Source organism: Thermobia domestica, unplaced genomic scaffold, assembly GCF_964235325.1.
Source record: "Thermobia domestica unplaced genomic scaffold, izTheDome1.hap1.1 HAP1_SCAFFOLD_118, whole genome shotgun sequence".
NCBI lineage: Eukaryota > Metazoa > Arthropoda > Insecta > Zygentoma > Lepismatidae > Thermobia > Thermobia domestica.
In genome coordinates this window covers 444,168-459,874 of record NW_027655890.1, presented here as the reverse complement: position 1 = coordinate 459,874, position 15,707 = coordinate 444,168, and the positions used below count along the sequence as shown (strand labels likewise).

The 15,707-nt window shown below is 34.7% G+C and overlaps 1 protein-coding gene across 1 annotated transcript in view; it reads left to right on the top strand.

Moving 5' to 3' along the window:
* The first annotated feature begins 280 nt into the window (after positions 1-280).
* LOC145676366 (uncharacterized) overlaps positions 281-15,707 on the top strand; it is a 56,356-nt gene continuing 40,929 nt past the window's right edge. The window contains exon 1 of the mRNA XM_081747219.1: positions 281-941. Coding sequence (XP_081603345.1) covers positions 619-941 — 323 coding nt within the window. The 5' untranslated portion in view covers positions 281-618. The remainder of the gene's footprint in view (positions 942-15,707) is intronic.

Here is a 15,707-nt window from a genome sequence, read left to right as displayed (position 1 = left end):
ATATTAACCAATACTGATTGTCTGTATGTAATGATTATTTTATATATATATATGTATATATATGTAATATTAACGAATAACTGATTGTATGTAATGATTATTTTATATATATCTGTATCTGTATTTTATATATCTGTATCTATATGTATATTTCATTCGGACGTTGTCTATTGCTTGTAAAGCTCAATGACAATAAAATATTCTATTCTATTCTATTCTATTCTACCGGGAAAATCCAATTTTCTCTTCCAGCAAGGAATATTCCCACTGCCCATCATTATTCACGGCGTGGGGTGGGATTTGGTAACACTTCTCTTCGCATAATTATCTACTTTATACTTTAAATCTTTTGTTAAGTACTTCGCTTTTATAATTTATTACACGCTTAATACAAGTAATAACAGTCCAATGTTCTTTGTTACCTGGGACATTAAAATGTGAAGAACTTATTGTTTTCAAACTGCATTTATTCTGTATTTTATTAAAATCTGATCGTATGTTTGATTGCAAGTGTAAAGTTGGAGTGAACGTTCTTGTCAATTAATTCATTAACACTGGCAGCTTAAAAAACAAGGGAAGTACAAGAACTGTAAAATTCTTATTAAATTTGAAGTCATAATGGCTGGTGAGGCATCTGTTAAGTTGGAATTGATGTGCAAAGAAGAAATTGATTATGACTTACCTCAGGAAGATCCACTGGAAGGGAAAGGGTGGACATACGAATTGATGACTGAAAACAAAGAATTAGTATTATCTGCAACGGAAAGAGAGCAAACAATGGAGAAGGATGCTGTTATGTATTCTTTGGATGAGAAACTAAACGTTGATACGGTGAAATCAGAAACGCTAAGAAAACTAGTGGTTCAAGAGACTTGCGCGTCGTACTCTAAGGACTCCCAACAATTAACAACAAATAGTTTAAATTCCGTTCTGCCAGAAAGGTAATATTCAATTTTTCATAAAGTAATTGGCTCAGATTAATAATACGGATACATAGGTTCGGAGAGTTTGTAGGTTAAATGAGAGATATCTCGAACGTAAATTACTAATCTGTAATTTGGAAATAACATGACACACATAGAGTAACCGTATACAAAATTATAATAATAAGATCTACACCATCGTTACAAATCTTATGTAGTTCGTATCTTGATAAAACAATGATTCTTTACTATTAAATACGAATTTCTCACCAAAGTTTATTGTTGTATATATTTACAATATGGGTGCTCGACGATAGTGTTTTATTTATATAGAGTCTTAGGTAAAATAACCGATTCTGAGAAGAAAATTTATCCTAAAATTTTCGAAATTTTAAAGTGAAATGGTTATTCTGGAATAAAAACTATGTACGTTTGTTATTTTTTTGAGGATTTAGCTCCAATGAGTCTATCCTCAATTTCCGGAGGGCTTCGGCAGACATGAAAATGTAAAAGGTAAAAGAGTATTCTAACCCACAATGGATGTTCAGTAATTGTAGATGACAATACAGACATAAGTTTATTTCATACTGGTACTCATTTCTTTAAAGACTGTCGCCTTTTTATATATTCACCAATCATTTCTAGGATATGGACATCTATTTCTTCATACGAAGTCGCACGTAGGCGATACAAAAAATATTGTGCAATCAACACTAACCAACATGTGCTAGACGGTCTGTAAAAGAAAAAGATTAATGTGTAAATGAGGGCAAGGCGTAGGTTGTTAGTCCGACTGGAAGTACAGGGATGTGTCTGTTAGGATCAATTGGATCAACGCCAATAAGTATACAGGGGCCGCGGTGGCTCAGTAGTAGAGCGTTCACCTCTGGTGCTTGGGGTCTCGGGTTCGATCCCAGGCCCCGCCAAGTGAACTTTGTGGTGGACAAACACCGAGTGCGTGGGTTTTCTCGGGGTTCTCCCGTTTCCTCCCACTTTCTTCATTCCACCATTTCATTCATTACTCATCATCACCGTCTCCTTTAGCCTAACCGGCATAAGCGTGGAACGTAAAACTCACATATTTCATTTTTTGCAAATAAGTATACACGAAACCGAGGATAGCGCAAAGCACTGTATATAGCATAAGCCTACATATCGTACGTGTTGAATATGTATTTGTACGTTCCTTAAGACATTGTGAGTAACATCCTGAAATGCTTTCATTGCTTGCATATTTGCGTTACAAAATAACACAATACATTAGGAACGTAAATATCTTACCTATGTAGATTCTTTTAGTCCCAAATATTTTTTTCCGTGTTACGATTTAGCACATTGAATTTTGTTATTCATGTCGCTTACAGTGTTTGCTAGCTACTTTGTGAACGAATTTATGTATAACATGCACAATACGGTATTATTTAAAATGTTATTACGAATTAGTTCCCTGTTTTTATAGTAAATCTCGACCAGTTAAAGTTTTCATATTGGTTGCTCTTGTATACAAATTCCCACCGTAGAGTTTGTATACTTCAAAGTACTTTTATGCAAGACATCACAGTTTCGAAGAAACTGTAGACTGTGTCATTATTTGGTTTACCATAACAGGGGAAAGGAAGTGTTAAAGAAGATATTAGAAATTTACTCTCTCTCTCTCTCTCTCTGTCATCATGTTAGAAAGATGAAGCTTGGTTCGAATACAAATTTACAAGAGCAAGTTAACATACACTTATGACTAACAATATGGAAAATAGTTCTTTAGAGGTGAAAGAGCCCAAAATATTACGAAGAATAGAGATGAGAGATTAATCAAATAGGGGTGCTATCAGTGTCGAATACATAGTTTTTAGGCTCAGTAGTTTTTGCTCATTGGTATTAATTTTGCGCAATTTTTATAATAATAATTATTATTAGAATTATGATTAGAAATGTTAATTGTATCGGCAGTGGACATGGAAATTGCAAGAACGTTGCTCTTCATATTTATTCTCATCAGTTTCTTATTTCAAAATATTTTGTATAAGCTTTCTTTTTTCTGAAGCTAGCTGTTTTTCTGCTATTTCGCCTGGTACATGGAAAAATACAAGTCTGTACAGTATTATAACAGTAATTTTTACATAAGGTTGTAAATATATATATATATATATATATATATATATATATATATATATATATATATATATATATTAGTTTTTGAACATAGCATACAATAAATATAACTGCAAAATATACATTATTAGTAATAACCTATTGAGTAATCCAGGACAATACATAGTTATTCCACTGATGTATAAAACTATTTATATCAATTTTTAAGCATCAGTGCTCCCTGCAGTGCCGAAAAACGTCTAAAATAAGTACAAAAGTTGGAAATGATTTGTGACTCATATCTAGGTGCGTTCTCTCTTTAAGATCCAACAAAATTTAAAGTCATTTTACTTACCTTACAAAATGGCGTGATTTCAAATTGTAACCCCTATGTTTAAAGGCCGAACACTCGCCATTACTAGATCCATATTCAAAACATGTTACAGATAAAACGATTGGGAATATTTTAATAGCTCATACCAAAGATATTCTTATCGTTTTTCAGATTGTAGAAAATAATAGCAAACTATTTCACTCATGGAATACCGATAACGTTATTGGAAATAAAACCTTAGTTCCTCAGAGCGCGTAAATGAAAGGTCAAATGTTTTAATAGGTAAGAAACAAAAGAAATGGATAATCTTAGTTTCTGTTATCTGCGGACATACCTGTATCCTTTATATTGTATCAGATAACTGTAAACAATGTGTTTCCCTCAGTTAATACGGATAAGATAATTTCAATTTATATCCTCTTCGTTGAGAAGCGGATAAACTATTATCAACCACAAGATCGATAATATTTCAAGAATAAGAATTACAAACATTTTTGTAATATGTTTTGGATTTGTACCTTTTAATTGCAGCTATTCTACAATCAAGTTTGCGGAATGAATAATTTATTCCTTTTCATTCTTAGTAGTTAAGTGTAACAAATTTAAAGTTTGTGCTTTGTAAAATTTAGAAATTTGTAAGAATATCCCTAGTTGGAAGAAAGTTCTGTTTCAAGCGTTTTCCGATTTGAACTTTTTGTTTGCGTTGCTCTGAGCGTAAGATAGAAATCTGTTTTTAATATCGTGCTATCCCTAGTAGAATAGGGAAGTAAATCGTTATTTTTTTATTTTTAATTTTTATTTATTTAGTTATTTATTTTTTTTTTTTGAATGAAGGAGGAAGCGTTAATGTCCGTACTGACGAACAAGAAAAGAAATCTTGTTCGTAGCATTAAACTTGTTTCAAACTTGTCGATGAGAATGTTTCCCACTCTGAATCTAACTGCAGAAGGTATAATTCTGAAATCATTCATTCCTTTTAGGCAACTGAAATGAATTGAGATCTTATTTGAGAACATAAAGGAAGGTAAGAATATCCCAGGTACAAAAAATAAAAAGTGCGTTATCATTCTATTTGAAACATGTTTCGAACTTTAATAGCTATTGGTGCTATTTTGCTTCTAACTGCAGAGGATGTAACCTGACATCAGGTCATTGTTACTAAGTGAGTGAAATAAATTTTGATACTTTGCTTTTAAATTTTTGACAAACATGAGAATGACCCTAGATACAAGTCCCGCAGGAATTTTTATTTTTCATTAAAAATTACTTTAGAAGGGAATATTAAGAAGAGATTTTTCAGTACGAAATAACTATGCAAGGTATCTTGTTTTGTTTTACAAAATATAATTTTAATACCTTTAAAAAGGGTGCCCGATGGTGCTTTTATCTCTCTGTGGATTTCCTTTAAAAAGGGATGGTTCTTGAGACTACAAATCGATTTCAAAGTAAGGTTAGTCTCAATTTTTGTTAAGAGCAGCAGCATTTTCTGACAATATCCTCCTAGTACATTTGAAAATGGTATTTTATTAACGGTTCTTCTATTTAGAACTCCTTTAGGCTGGCATCATCATTATAACTAGATTGATTTCAGAGCGACGTTAAGTCAATTTTCATTGCGGTGTACTGTTGTACTCACAAAATCCAGCAAAGCGTTATTTATTTATTTATTTACTTGTAAATTAGCCGTCTGCAGTCCAGATTAACAATATATTCCTAAATACGAAGTTATTAAGTAAATCCATCCTTTCGAACAAAAGTTTCATAGTAGCATAGAAAAATTCACCTTCTTTAATGCAGGTTTACATTACAAAAGCGCAATGATGGCTATGAATCCAAGGTTTTATGAGAGAAAAGATATAAACTGCTTTAAGAAAAACTATTGTCCACTTGTATTAGATTTCTTGCACGTTAAAATATATTCTGTTATGCAATCGAAAGTGCAGGAGCGTGAGAGTACAAGGAACAAAATTGACGAGAAGGTTATTAAGCCAAGGGTTTATAGTTTACTTGTATATAAGTTTTTTTAAAAAAATATGTTTTGTGTTTCCACGTATTTTCCCTTTCTTTAATTTGTAGCATTTCTCAATTTTTAATTTTTTTTTTTTACTCTTTTCGCCTTATTCCACCAGGATCTGAGTTCTCTATTATCTTGTCAGTAGTCGTGTATTTATAGTATTTACCGTACTGTATATTGAGTTTTTTTGTACAAGTCCATACATTTTGAACTTGAAGATGTACCGGTAAACGCTGAGCTATTCGATATAAAATCAGGAAGTTGACAAGTGAAGCCTTAAAAATTAAAGTTAAATTTAACATTTCAAATAGTATTACCAGCTGGCGGAGAAAATTGGAAAGTTCACATTGTTTTCGATGTCAGTTTTGAAATTACAGGTTCTGAAAATACTCACAATTTACCAACAAAATGTTGCGTGCTTCATATTTGTTCGATTAGCGTTTGCAGATGGCTCAAAGTTCATGGGATACTGGTTTGGGTGTCGATTTTAAGCTTATGCATCACCCTTTACAAGAATTTCCATTATCAAACATGGATTTCTTTAAGTTATACTATTGTTTCCTTTTAAGATTATAGCCCGCACCTCCCCTTTCTTTGTCGGCTACTTACAGTCTTATCTAGGGCACTTGCCTCATGCCTTTCTCTTCCTTGTAATTGTCTTTTTCCGTTGCCGCCTTTTTCTGTTTAATTATAACTCAGTAGGTTACGGTTATGCATTTCAGATGTTAGATGGTCTGTGAAGTTAAACTCAATCCCTTTCTCCTTCGTTTCCTTCTATTTTTTCCGTTATTTTTTGAATTTTTAAAATTTCTCTAAAAGTATATACCTTACACACATGGTAATCCTAAAAGAGCTGGGAGTGAATCAAAAAATTAGTTTCCCTTTTTAGTCTTCAGTTAAAGTTAATGTTATTATTTGGATAAATCCTTCAATATTAATTACCATTAGTATCGTCTTAATGTAAATAAGATAAAGTTCGAGTTAAAATGGAGTTAATGCAAGAAGATACTGATGCTAATCAACAGGAATATCATCTAAAAGTTCCTTCTTGACTTTCTTTTCATTCTTCCAAATCTCATTTGGTTATGGTTTGTCCTCTCTTGCATTTGATTTGTTGCCACACTAAACACAAACACACCTGGAATCACAAACATGTATTATAACGTTCGTTAGCAAAACGAAAGTGAAGTACACCTGTTCCAGGTTATTTCCAGAGAAGCTAATTTTTTATAACAAATTTTCACGTTTTTGTTTATAAAGATTTATAATTTGTGCTAAAGTAATGTTACGACCTTTTTCTTGTTTTTCTTGTGTTTTTCTCCACGACATATACTTGATTATATGTTTAGCTAAGTTCTGAAATTAATTTGATTCTACATTTTATCATGTGATGTTTTCCCATGCTTCTGGGTTAGTTTTTTTCTAATATCAATAGTTTTCTCATTTCCATCAGGATCATAATGAGGGGGCACTACCTCTACCAAGAGGGCGCATTACCTCTAACATAGAGACGTTATTACATACGCGTGTTTTATGTTTAACAGTAGTATATAACGTGTTATTAAAAACTATCATCGCAGTCCGTTTCAACGTTCAAACTGTACGTTTCAGAACCACATAATTTTATTCCGTTAAACCCAATAAAACATCTACATCAAACGTAATGCGAAGACCTTGGAGGTCAAGGGGACTAACTAACTTTTAAAGTAAGTTTATTTATACCCAGGAAAACATCCATAGTGAAATATATAAACTTGGAGGAGAACCACGATGCAGTTCAATCGTTTGTAGAGCTTAAAGTGGACTGCGATGTTGTTCTTCTAATTAGTAAATATATTGTGCTGAGGAGAGTACATTTTTGAATATAAATAAACCTTATTAGAAACGTCATGTATAACTTAGATCCCTTTTATTATGGGTTCTCAATTGAGTTGTGTGAAAGCAGTGAACTAAATGCACTTTCGAACTATCCTTAGCCAGATTGAACTATGTAGTTTTTACTGATTTTTGATAAATTAGCGCTTTTGAAAACAGTGATAGATAAACTCACATTAAAAGATGATGTAACAATGTAGGAATCTACCTTTTTTCGTATTGTAGATACTAGGTTTAAAGTTTTAAACGTACTTGTTGTCACCTCGAAGATGCAGTTGGGCCATTCCACGCGAAAGTGAGAATGGACCCAAATTTTTGAAAACTGTCAAAACCAATGCATTTTTACGTATATATGAAGTAAATAGAACGAAATTTACTTTTCCACAAAGAAAAACTTATTTATACTTAGAATTCACGTAAAATTTTAAGTCTGAGTTGTGAATTTGTAACACGTCAGCTGCGAGGAAATTTTTTATTCTTGTAATCAGCAACATTTTACGGTATATTGTGCATGTTTGGCTGAAGTAACTTCGAGCTATTCAAGATGCTTCTTTTTGCTACAAGCTGCAGTTCAAAAAGTGTTTGTAGGATAAAAATTGTTTATAATATCATTAAAGATATAAACGTCAACTGGAGTGTCCTGCCCGTGACAGAAAACTACCAAAAGTTATTGTACTGAATTACTAAATCTGAGAATGTAGTTCGTACTTAGTAGAAGTAACAATTTGCACGTGTACTTCACACTTACCAAATTTTGGACTAATGCTAATAATGTATTTCGATTTATTTCAATTTGAAAACTTGTCCTGCCCGTGACAGTGGGCATGCCACTGGTGGGATAGTTTGTATACATTGGTTACTCATGATAGAAAATGGTTCCATGTGCACTAAAATAAAGTCTTCTAAGCACGAACATTATTTACTTAAAAACAGGATTATCTATTACTGTCAGTATGATGTTTTAACTAAAAATAAGTGTCATATAAATATTATTATTAGCGTCACCTTTCTGTTCGTTTCAAGTGAGAAGTGGATGGGATTGGAGTACGTACAAAAAGGCCAGTGTGGAACTTTGTGAAACAAAAGAAAGTAATTGTAGAATGTGCTGCTGATTTCGTAGTAGCTTTAAGCTCTTCGTTTCAAAATATATTTGTTTTACTACTAAAGTACGGGACAAGAATAAACGACCAAAAATGCCATTAGTTTCGTCGAACTTTTAAATCAGAGCTTCATCCATGTAAAATCTTTAAATTTCTAACAGACTTTTATTCAGATTCTGAAAATGATGATTCCGAAAGCCATGAAGCTATCCTAAGGGACGACTTAGTTGTGCATGTTAACAAGGCTTATGTTACGCCAGTTGTTGAAGATATAACACAAGGAACATTTTTGTTGATGGAATTTTTCTCTAGTGGACAGAAAAAGAAAACATAGACAAGCAACTATCGCACAAAGCCCAGTGGAAGAGGAGGAAGAAGTCAAGGAAATTCGTATTAAGACCGTAAGCGATTGCGGTAAAAATTTTTAAGATTGTTGATGATGTGTCTAACGTGCATTTCGATCAAATAATACATGTGATACCAGCAGTGCCGGGCCGTGGAGGGAAGGGGCGAGCGGGGTGACAGCCCCGGGTGTCAAAGTAAGGGGGCACAAAACTCAGGAGAAAAAAAATAAAAGATATATATAAAATGGAAGGAAAAAATTATTAAAAAGTGCTCAAAATCAGGGAAAAGCAGGGTTTACGCGTCGCGCCAACCATGGTGACGCTTTGCGGCTGGTCTGTCGACCTCACTCATATTTACGGGACGCCGTCGCGACGCGTCGTATACTCTCGCCCCGGGCGCTGATTTCGCACGGCACGGACACTGGATACCAGCACCTATTTTATTTACTGTTAGACACCATTTCTTAAAGTGTAGGTGGTGAGAAAGTGTACGACATATTATTTTTATGTGATAAAAGCGAGCCTCAAGTAAAGTAAATAGAATTATTTGTGTACAATGCTATAACAGAACAGCAGAAACTGACTTATTTTCGATTTTATTTCATGTTTGAAATCATTCTTATTGAGATTCTGTGTATTGATTCACACGGTGATCTGCCCGTGACACAGGAAAGTTTAGTTTATTTACCAATACACATATTTGTCAAATTTCTCTTATATGAGGTTTGTTTTAAAATTTCATCATTTATACATTTCCGTTTAAATAAAAACACTTTGAGCTAAGAATTCACAGAGTTTTGTAACATTCACTTGGTGTGTCGAAAGTCACTTCTCTTTTTTGTCCCCGCCCGTGACAGACGTTTAGGGATTAATATTTTCTACTCTAAACGGAAAAAAATACTGAAAACATCAGCTACATATACTCCTAAGTCTGTGCTGTTCATATATCATACAATTAGCAGTATTTATGTTGTACTTTTAGAAATATACAACTTTAAAGCATCAAAAATGTAGTGTAAATGTCCTGCCCGTGACGATAGAATGGCCCAGTTATGAAAGTTCAATTCGGTTTCAGACAGCTTGATTACTATTGGTGCAGTGCCACAATATATATATATATATATATATATATATATATATATGTAAAGAGCATTTAACTTTTAGCAATTTGATCTGTTTACATGACAAGAAACAAGGACATTCTTATCTTACATCAGAAATATTTTCAATTCTGTTCTATCATGACAGAGTTTGTTAATCATGACATCTTAATTCACTTTGTTTAGTATTCCATTTCATATTGCATCAACAAACACGACTCAATGTTGTCTTGACCGAGCTTCGCCCTTAATCTAGATTTAATAATCTTGAGTTTAAAAACGCTCGTTAACAATTTACTTGTGTTAGACGGATCGTAAGGAGGAATTTGTACACTTTAAAGAGCTATGTATAACATAAGACATACATGCGACATTCGTATATAATTTTGAACGCACATGTGAAGCAAGACTCACTAGCTTTCTTTAAGTTGACTTTTACATCTCTGGTTCAATATCGTCTTACCATGTTTCCTCTTCATACTCATTGCTTATACATTCACTATCATATTCACTCACAACATCTGCTTTCAATGTTTTGGATCGAACCTCTGCAAATAATTTTAGTTCGTCGATAAGTTTCCCTTTCTCTAGTCGATAAGTTCCCCACAGATTTTGTTAATTGCTTTCTATGGGTAGTTTGAACTTTAAATCAGAAAGTCGCCTTGGATCGAAACATACCAAGTCATGATAAAAGTTTTCGTGTTTCGAGTACCGGTTAGTCATACTTTGATTTTGTCAAGGTCATAATTGAAAACACACAGTTTTAAACTTTTCTCTTCTGTATTTCCTATGATTTCATGACACGCCAATTCAGTTCACATGATTACATTCTATGGAAAGAAATGTTTTAGACTATTGCGGGGAAAGGTATGCACAATTTATATGAGTTGATCACAGAGAAATTATGTCCCCTCCTCGTGTCTTCGGCACCTCCCCCTCATCAGCTCTCACTCCCTACAACGTCGTGTTTCGCGCGACACCCAATCTGTTAAGCTCCTTGTGGCTTATGACATTGCTCTTGCTAAGCCAGTTTTATCTTATTATTAACACTTGGTGTGAAATTCCCCGTAGGAAATTTCTCCGTGATGAACAACGCAGTTTCAGAACTGGAGCTCACTAACAGTTGCAAGATAGATAGTTTCAATTTTGTATCCAAGTGAATCGTCTATGAAATTTAATTGAGATTTTTATTACTTGTTTACGGTAATGAAAAATTTGTTAATCAATTCATTTATATTTTTAACTCAGTGTGATATGAAAAGTAACGAAATTTCAAAACTGTATGCGAGGTGGCAATTGTATCATGACATGGCAGGACATGATTCTGGTACTACTTTCCTGGTTTAATCATCAGCGAAACTGACACCTGCGGAACAATTTCCAATCAAGCAAACGGAGGGAAATAAATAATATATACTCATTGCTTGCACAAATCTTAAAGCAAACAAATCTTGAAAGCTACGGTTAGTAACTACTCTTTATAACTCTTATACGATACAACTTTTATACAATATTCATCTTACCTTCTTGTTCCAAAAGAAAACGCAGTGAAAATAACGAAATTATAGCTATATCATAATAAGCTACCATGTTTGTAGATTTGTCTTAACACAGGCACCGTGGCGAGTCATCAAAGTTGCAGAAGGCAGTTTTATAACTTTTACGTTTGAAAAGAAATGTTTAATCGAATATTTCTGATTAAGACCTACACATCCAGGATTACAGTGTGACCAGCTTCAAATGTGCAGAATATCGCTAGACAACCAACTTTTATACATGTACAAATTTTGGCCTGAAATTTAAATTGAAAGGTCGAATAAAATACAATTCAAAGATAGCATAGTCTCATACATAGATTACTTTATCTCTGTAGATTGAAACTTCACAAAAACTATAATGTGGTATTTTACTATATTTGATCCAAAAGCCATTGCATGTAGCGAGCGTAAACCGTGGGCCGGTGGTCATGTGTTAGCGGTAATTAGGTAAGAATATGTTCGCATAAAATATAGAACGATGCCATACACAGCAATGCTTTGCTTTTCCTTTATTCACAAAATTACTGCGAGAATGTGCTATGCAGCTGAACCTTTTACTCTGTTAGAGCTGGTGGCAGCAGTTTTCTGAACGTAGACGCTCTGTCAAATCACGTGTTTGGCCACACAATATGTGTCAGCACGATTAGGATTTCACACAAACCCCTATTCAAAGCGGATCGATTGAAACGAACTATTTGTGGTGTTAATATTTGTTGTCATCGGACGGAAACGGCAACTAACTGTAATAAACGGTTTGTACAAGCGATTGAGGATTTGGAGTGGAAATACCACAACCCACAGCACTTTACCAAACTGGAAGTTGTTGATGGTTTCTCAACAGGTAGTTTCAATACTGATTTTTGTGCAGTAAGGACGATAAGGGATATCGAGATACGGTTTCGTATAATTCATTTAGCTTTTCAAGAATAGGGCCAACTCCTCCATTAACCCTCTATTCAAACGGTAAGCATTTCAAGTTAGCCATTTCCGCTTTTAGCATCTACCCTTACGGAACGGCAAAGGTAACAGATATCGAAAGGTGGCTTTCTGCAAACAATTGAATGTTTAAATTGAACATATCATGATTAACCATTGAACTCTATATGAAACGAACATGGTTCAAATTTCAAAATTACTATTAAAACCCTTTTCAATATATTTTTTCAACTTTTATTGCCATACAACAAAAACGATAGCATGTAACCAAATTAAGTTTCCTGCAAGCGTCTCAATACAATATATAATGACAACTCGCGACACTGTCAAATACGTAAGTTGTTCAATTTTACCATTAAATTCAATTTTACTACTTATTTTCTTAGAGGAAGAATGCTGAAACCTACCAGGTTGCAGTTTCTTATAAACGATTCTCTATTCAAATACTATGTTCACTTCCTCCGTTGAAGTTGTCACACTGGGAGAGGTTAGAATAAACCTTTCTGGTTTCAATGTTTATCGTCAGAAAACAAACACAGTAACAAATAGTGAGAAGCGTTTTTGAAAGCATTTTAGCATCTTAAACATATCTCTACTATTCGCAGCACTATATCAGAACCACACTTTCTACAACTTACAATACTGGTTACAATACTGATTTCCGTAAAGCAAAAGTGGTAAGAGATATTGAGATCTGGTTGTGTTCAATCGAAATGAAATCTTTGAGTCTTACGTCCCACGGATATGCCGGTTAGGCTAAAGGAGACGGTGATGATGAGTGATGAATGAAAATGGTGGAATGAAGAAAGTGTGAGGAAACGGGAGAACCTCGAGAAAACGCACGCACACGGTGCTTGTCCACCACAAAGTCCACTTGGTGGGGGCGGGGATCGAACCCGGGACCCCAAGCAACAGAGGTGAAAGCTCTACCACTGAGCCACCGCGGCTCCCTATGTGTTCAATCGAGTCAGCTTGCCGAGGAAACGATCTATGTTTCTCGTTGAAGACCTGTTCAAACTTAAAGGGATTAAAATTATCTGTCTCCAGTTTCAACATTTATCATTATAAAAACGAAAATGGTTACAGGTATCGAGGAGATGTTTTCTTGCAAATGATTAGTATTCTTGTTATTTGATTTTCATATGGAAATACTGGATAAGACGTCGAAAAGCTCTTCTGTGATCGCATCAGCGTCCCAACGATACGTTCTATTTCCTTCCCTAACTTTCTATTCAAATTCGAAGTGCTTCAAATTAACGATTTTTTCAACATTTATCTCTATAGAAGTAAAAGAGTAACGCATAGCTAGTAATAGTTTTTGAGATGGATCCAGCTTCCAAGAAACAGATTCTATCTTGATCCTGTTACTCTATATCAACAAGTTGTTACAGATGGACAACTTGGAATCTAATTATCGTATTCGCATATTTAGGAAGCATTAGTTTCACACTGCGAAACGATATTCACTTGTTTAAATTGGGTAAAGTATAACCCTTGTAATACTGTGCAGGCTGTGTATAGGCATGGCTTTATCGAAACTAAGTATGAGGTCTAGTTTCTCATAACTGTATTTCATAATAGGTTCCCCCTCTTTTTGATCTCTGGAACGAATAGTGTTTTCCGTCACCTGTTTAACCACAAAACCACCAAATAATGTGATCATTCGTCTCTTTATGTCTACATACGACAGATTCACAAATTCGTCTGTCCTAGTTAAGGCTAGAAACCACGCCAAGGCTCCGTCCCGTAATAGATATGGAAGCAAATGACGCTTCTTTACTGCATTGAACTCATAAATGACGCAGTAAGATTCAAAATACTCAAAAAATCGAATAACGTCTTCCCCATACTTGCCGTGAAAAAATGTGGGGCGCTCAATAGAATCTAGAGACGTAAGTCGAGCTTGTGCCATAAAGCTAGTATTCACCATTTTCTCTAAATATTTATAAATTATGTAACTAAAATGCACATAAAGCAAAATAACACAACAAATTGAGAGGGTGGAGGGAGGGTTGTAAAACAAATAGAATCTCATCAAATTCTAACGGTGGGCGGCAAACAAACTAATGCAACATAAATCTTAATTATGTTCAGCTAAATGGGAGAAATCGAGGGTCACAGATATGTGTGCATCCACACAAGTTAAAACCACATCTCCGCCATTTGCAGTTGCCCCTGGTCCGTCTGAAAGCTCAGATGATGTACTTCTAAATGACGTAATTGTGGATGTCAGGACCGACAAGTTGCGCCCAGGATTTTGCATGCATAGAACTTAACAAAATACGAGGTACGGGATCCAACCTGGGTTGCGTTTAAAGAAAATCCAACACGTACAAAAGAAACAGACTGTGATGTAAAAGGGGATGAAGAAGGGTAAGAAGGGAGTAACTTTCAGGATAGGTTAATCTACTTGCACTTACTTGCGGGATTGATGGTTGCCTTCTCGACGATTCCTCCAGCGGGCTGATGTCCGTCTATCTCTGCTTGGCTGGCCGTTCATCCAAGTAACCAAGGTTAAGGTTCGGCGAAACCCGGACTGAGAAACCAACTTTACGGGGACCGCGATTTTAGTTGAACTTAAAACGCCTTCTCAAAAAGCAATACATCGTCGTGGACGGCTATCTGGCATTAGCCGAAACGAAGGTGCTCTATAAGACAGAGCAAGGCTATCAATCGTAAATTTCAAAATGAAGCTCGCGGTCTACAATCTAACTCGTCTCTCGCTCCATGTCGACTGTCCCTTCCCAAAGTCTTTCAATCGATTTTGTATGGCGTTCCTTCCGGGTTCATATCCTGGGTTATTCACTCTGATTGTGTCTCGATGAAAAAGGTGCATGCTCGTAGATTAACCAAGGTAAGGTGATGATAGGAATGCAGACGGGGAAGCAATCTGTTGTTTTATTAATTGAGAAATTACAAACGTAAGAAGTAAATGACAGACAGCAATGGCAAATGAACTTAGAAAGAAAAGAGTCGAAAAGTGATTTAACTTAAAACGAATGGTTATTCTTTTCACTGTAATGTTCTTTTAAAATAAAATGTCCCATTGTTCAAAATAAGATAATTTGCCATGTGTCCAAACACATATCTTCACAATACACCGCACCAGGTTGATACTGTTAGTCATCCATTAAAAAGTTGTGGCTATGTAACAGATATTTGGCAGAAGTTATATGAATGGTTAAAAAAAATAATGCCGCCTTCACAGTTTGTCCTTCACTGCCATCAGTTTAAACCTTTATCCTGGTTTGAAATGTTATCCTATTACAAAGGAATGCTGTTTTTTTGACCTTCAGCCAATGATGTATGACACGGCAAGTTTTTACTATTCCGACATTTACGTTGGATATTTCACACATTCCGCTAACACTGTATCACTTCTCCATAAACGCAAATATTTTACCATTTTTGATCATCTTGAACTAGATCTTGGTAGTTGTCTTTGCGTAAACAAC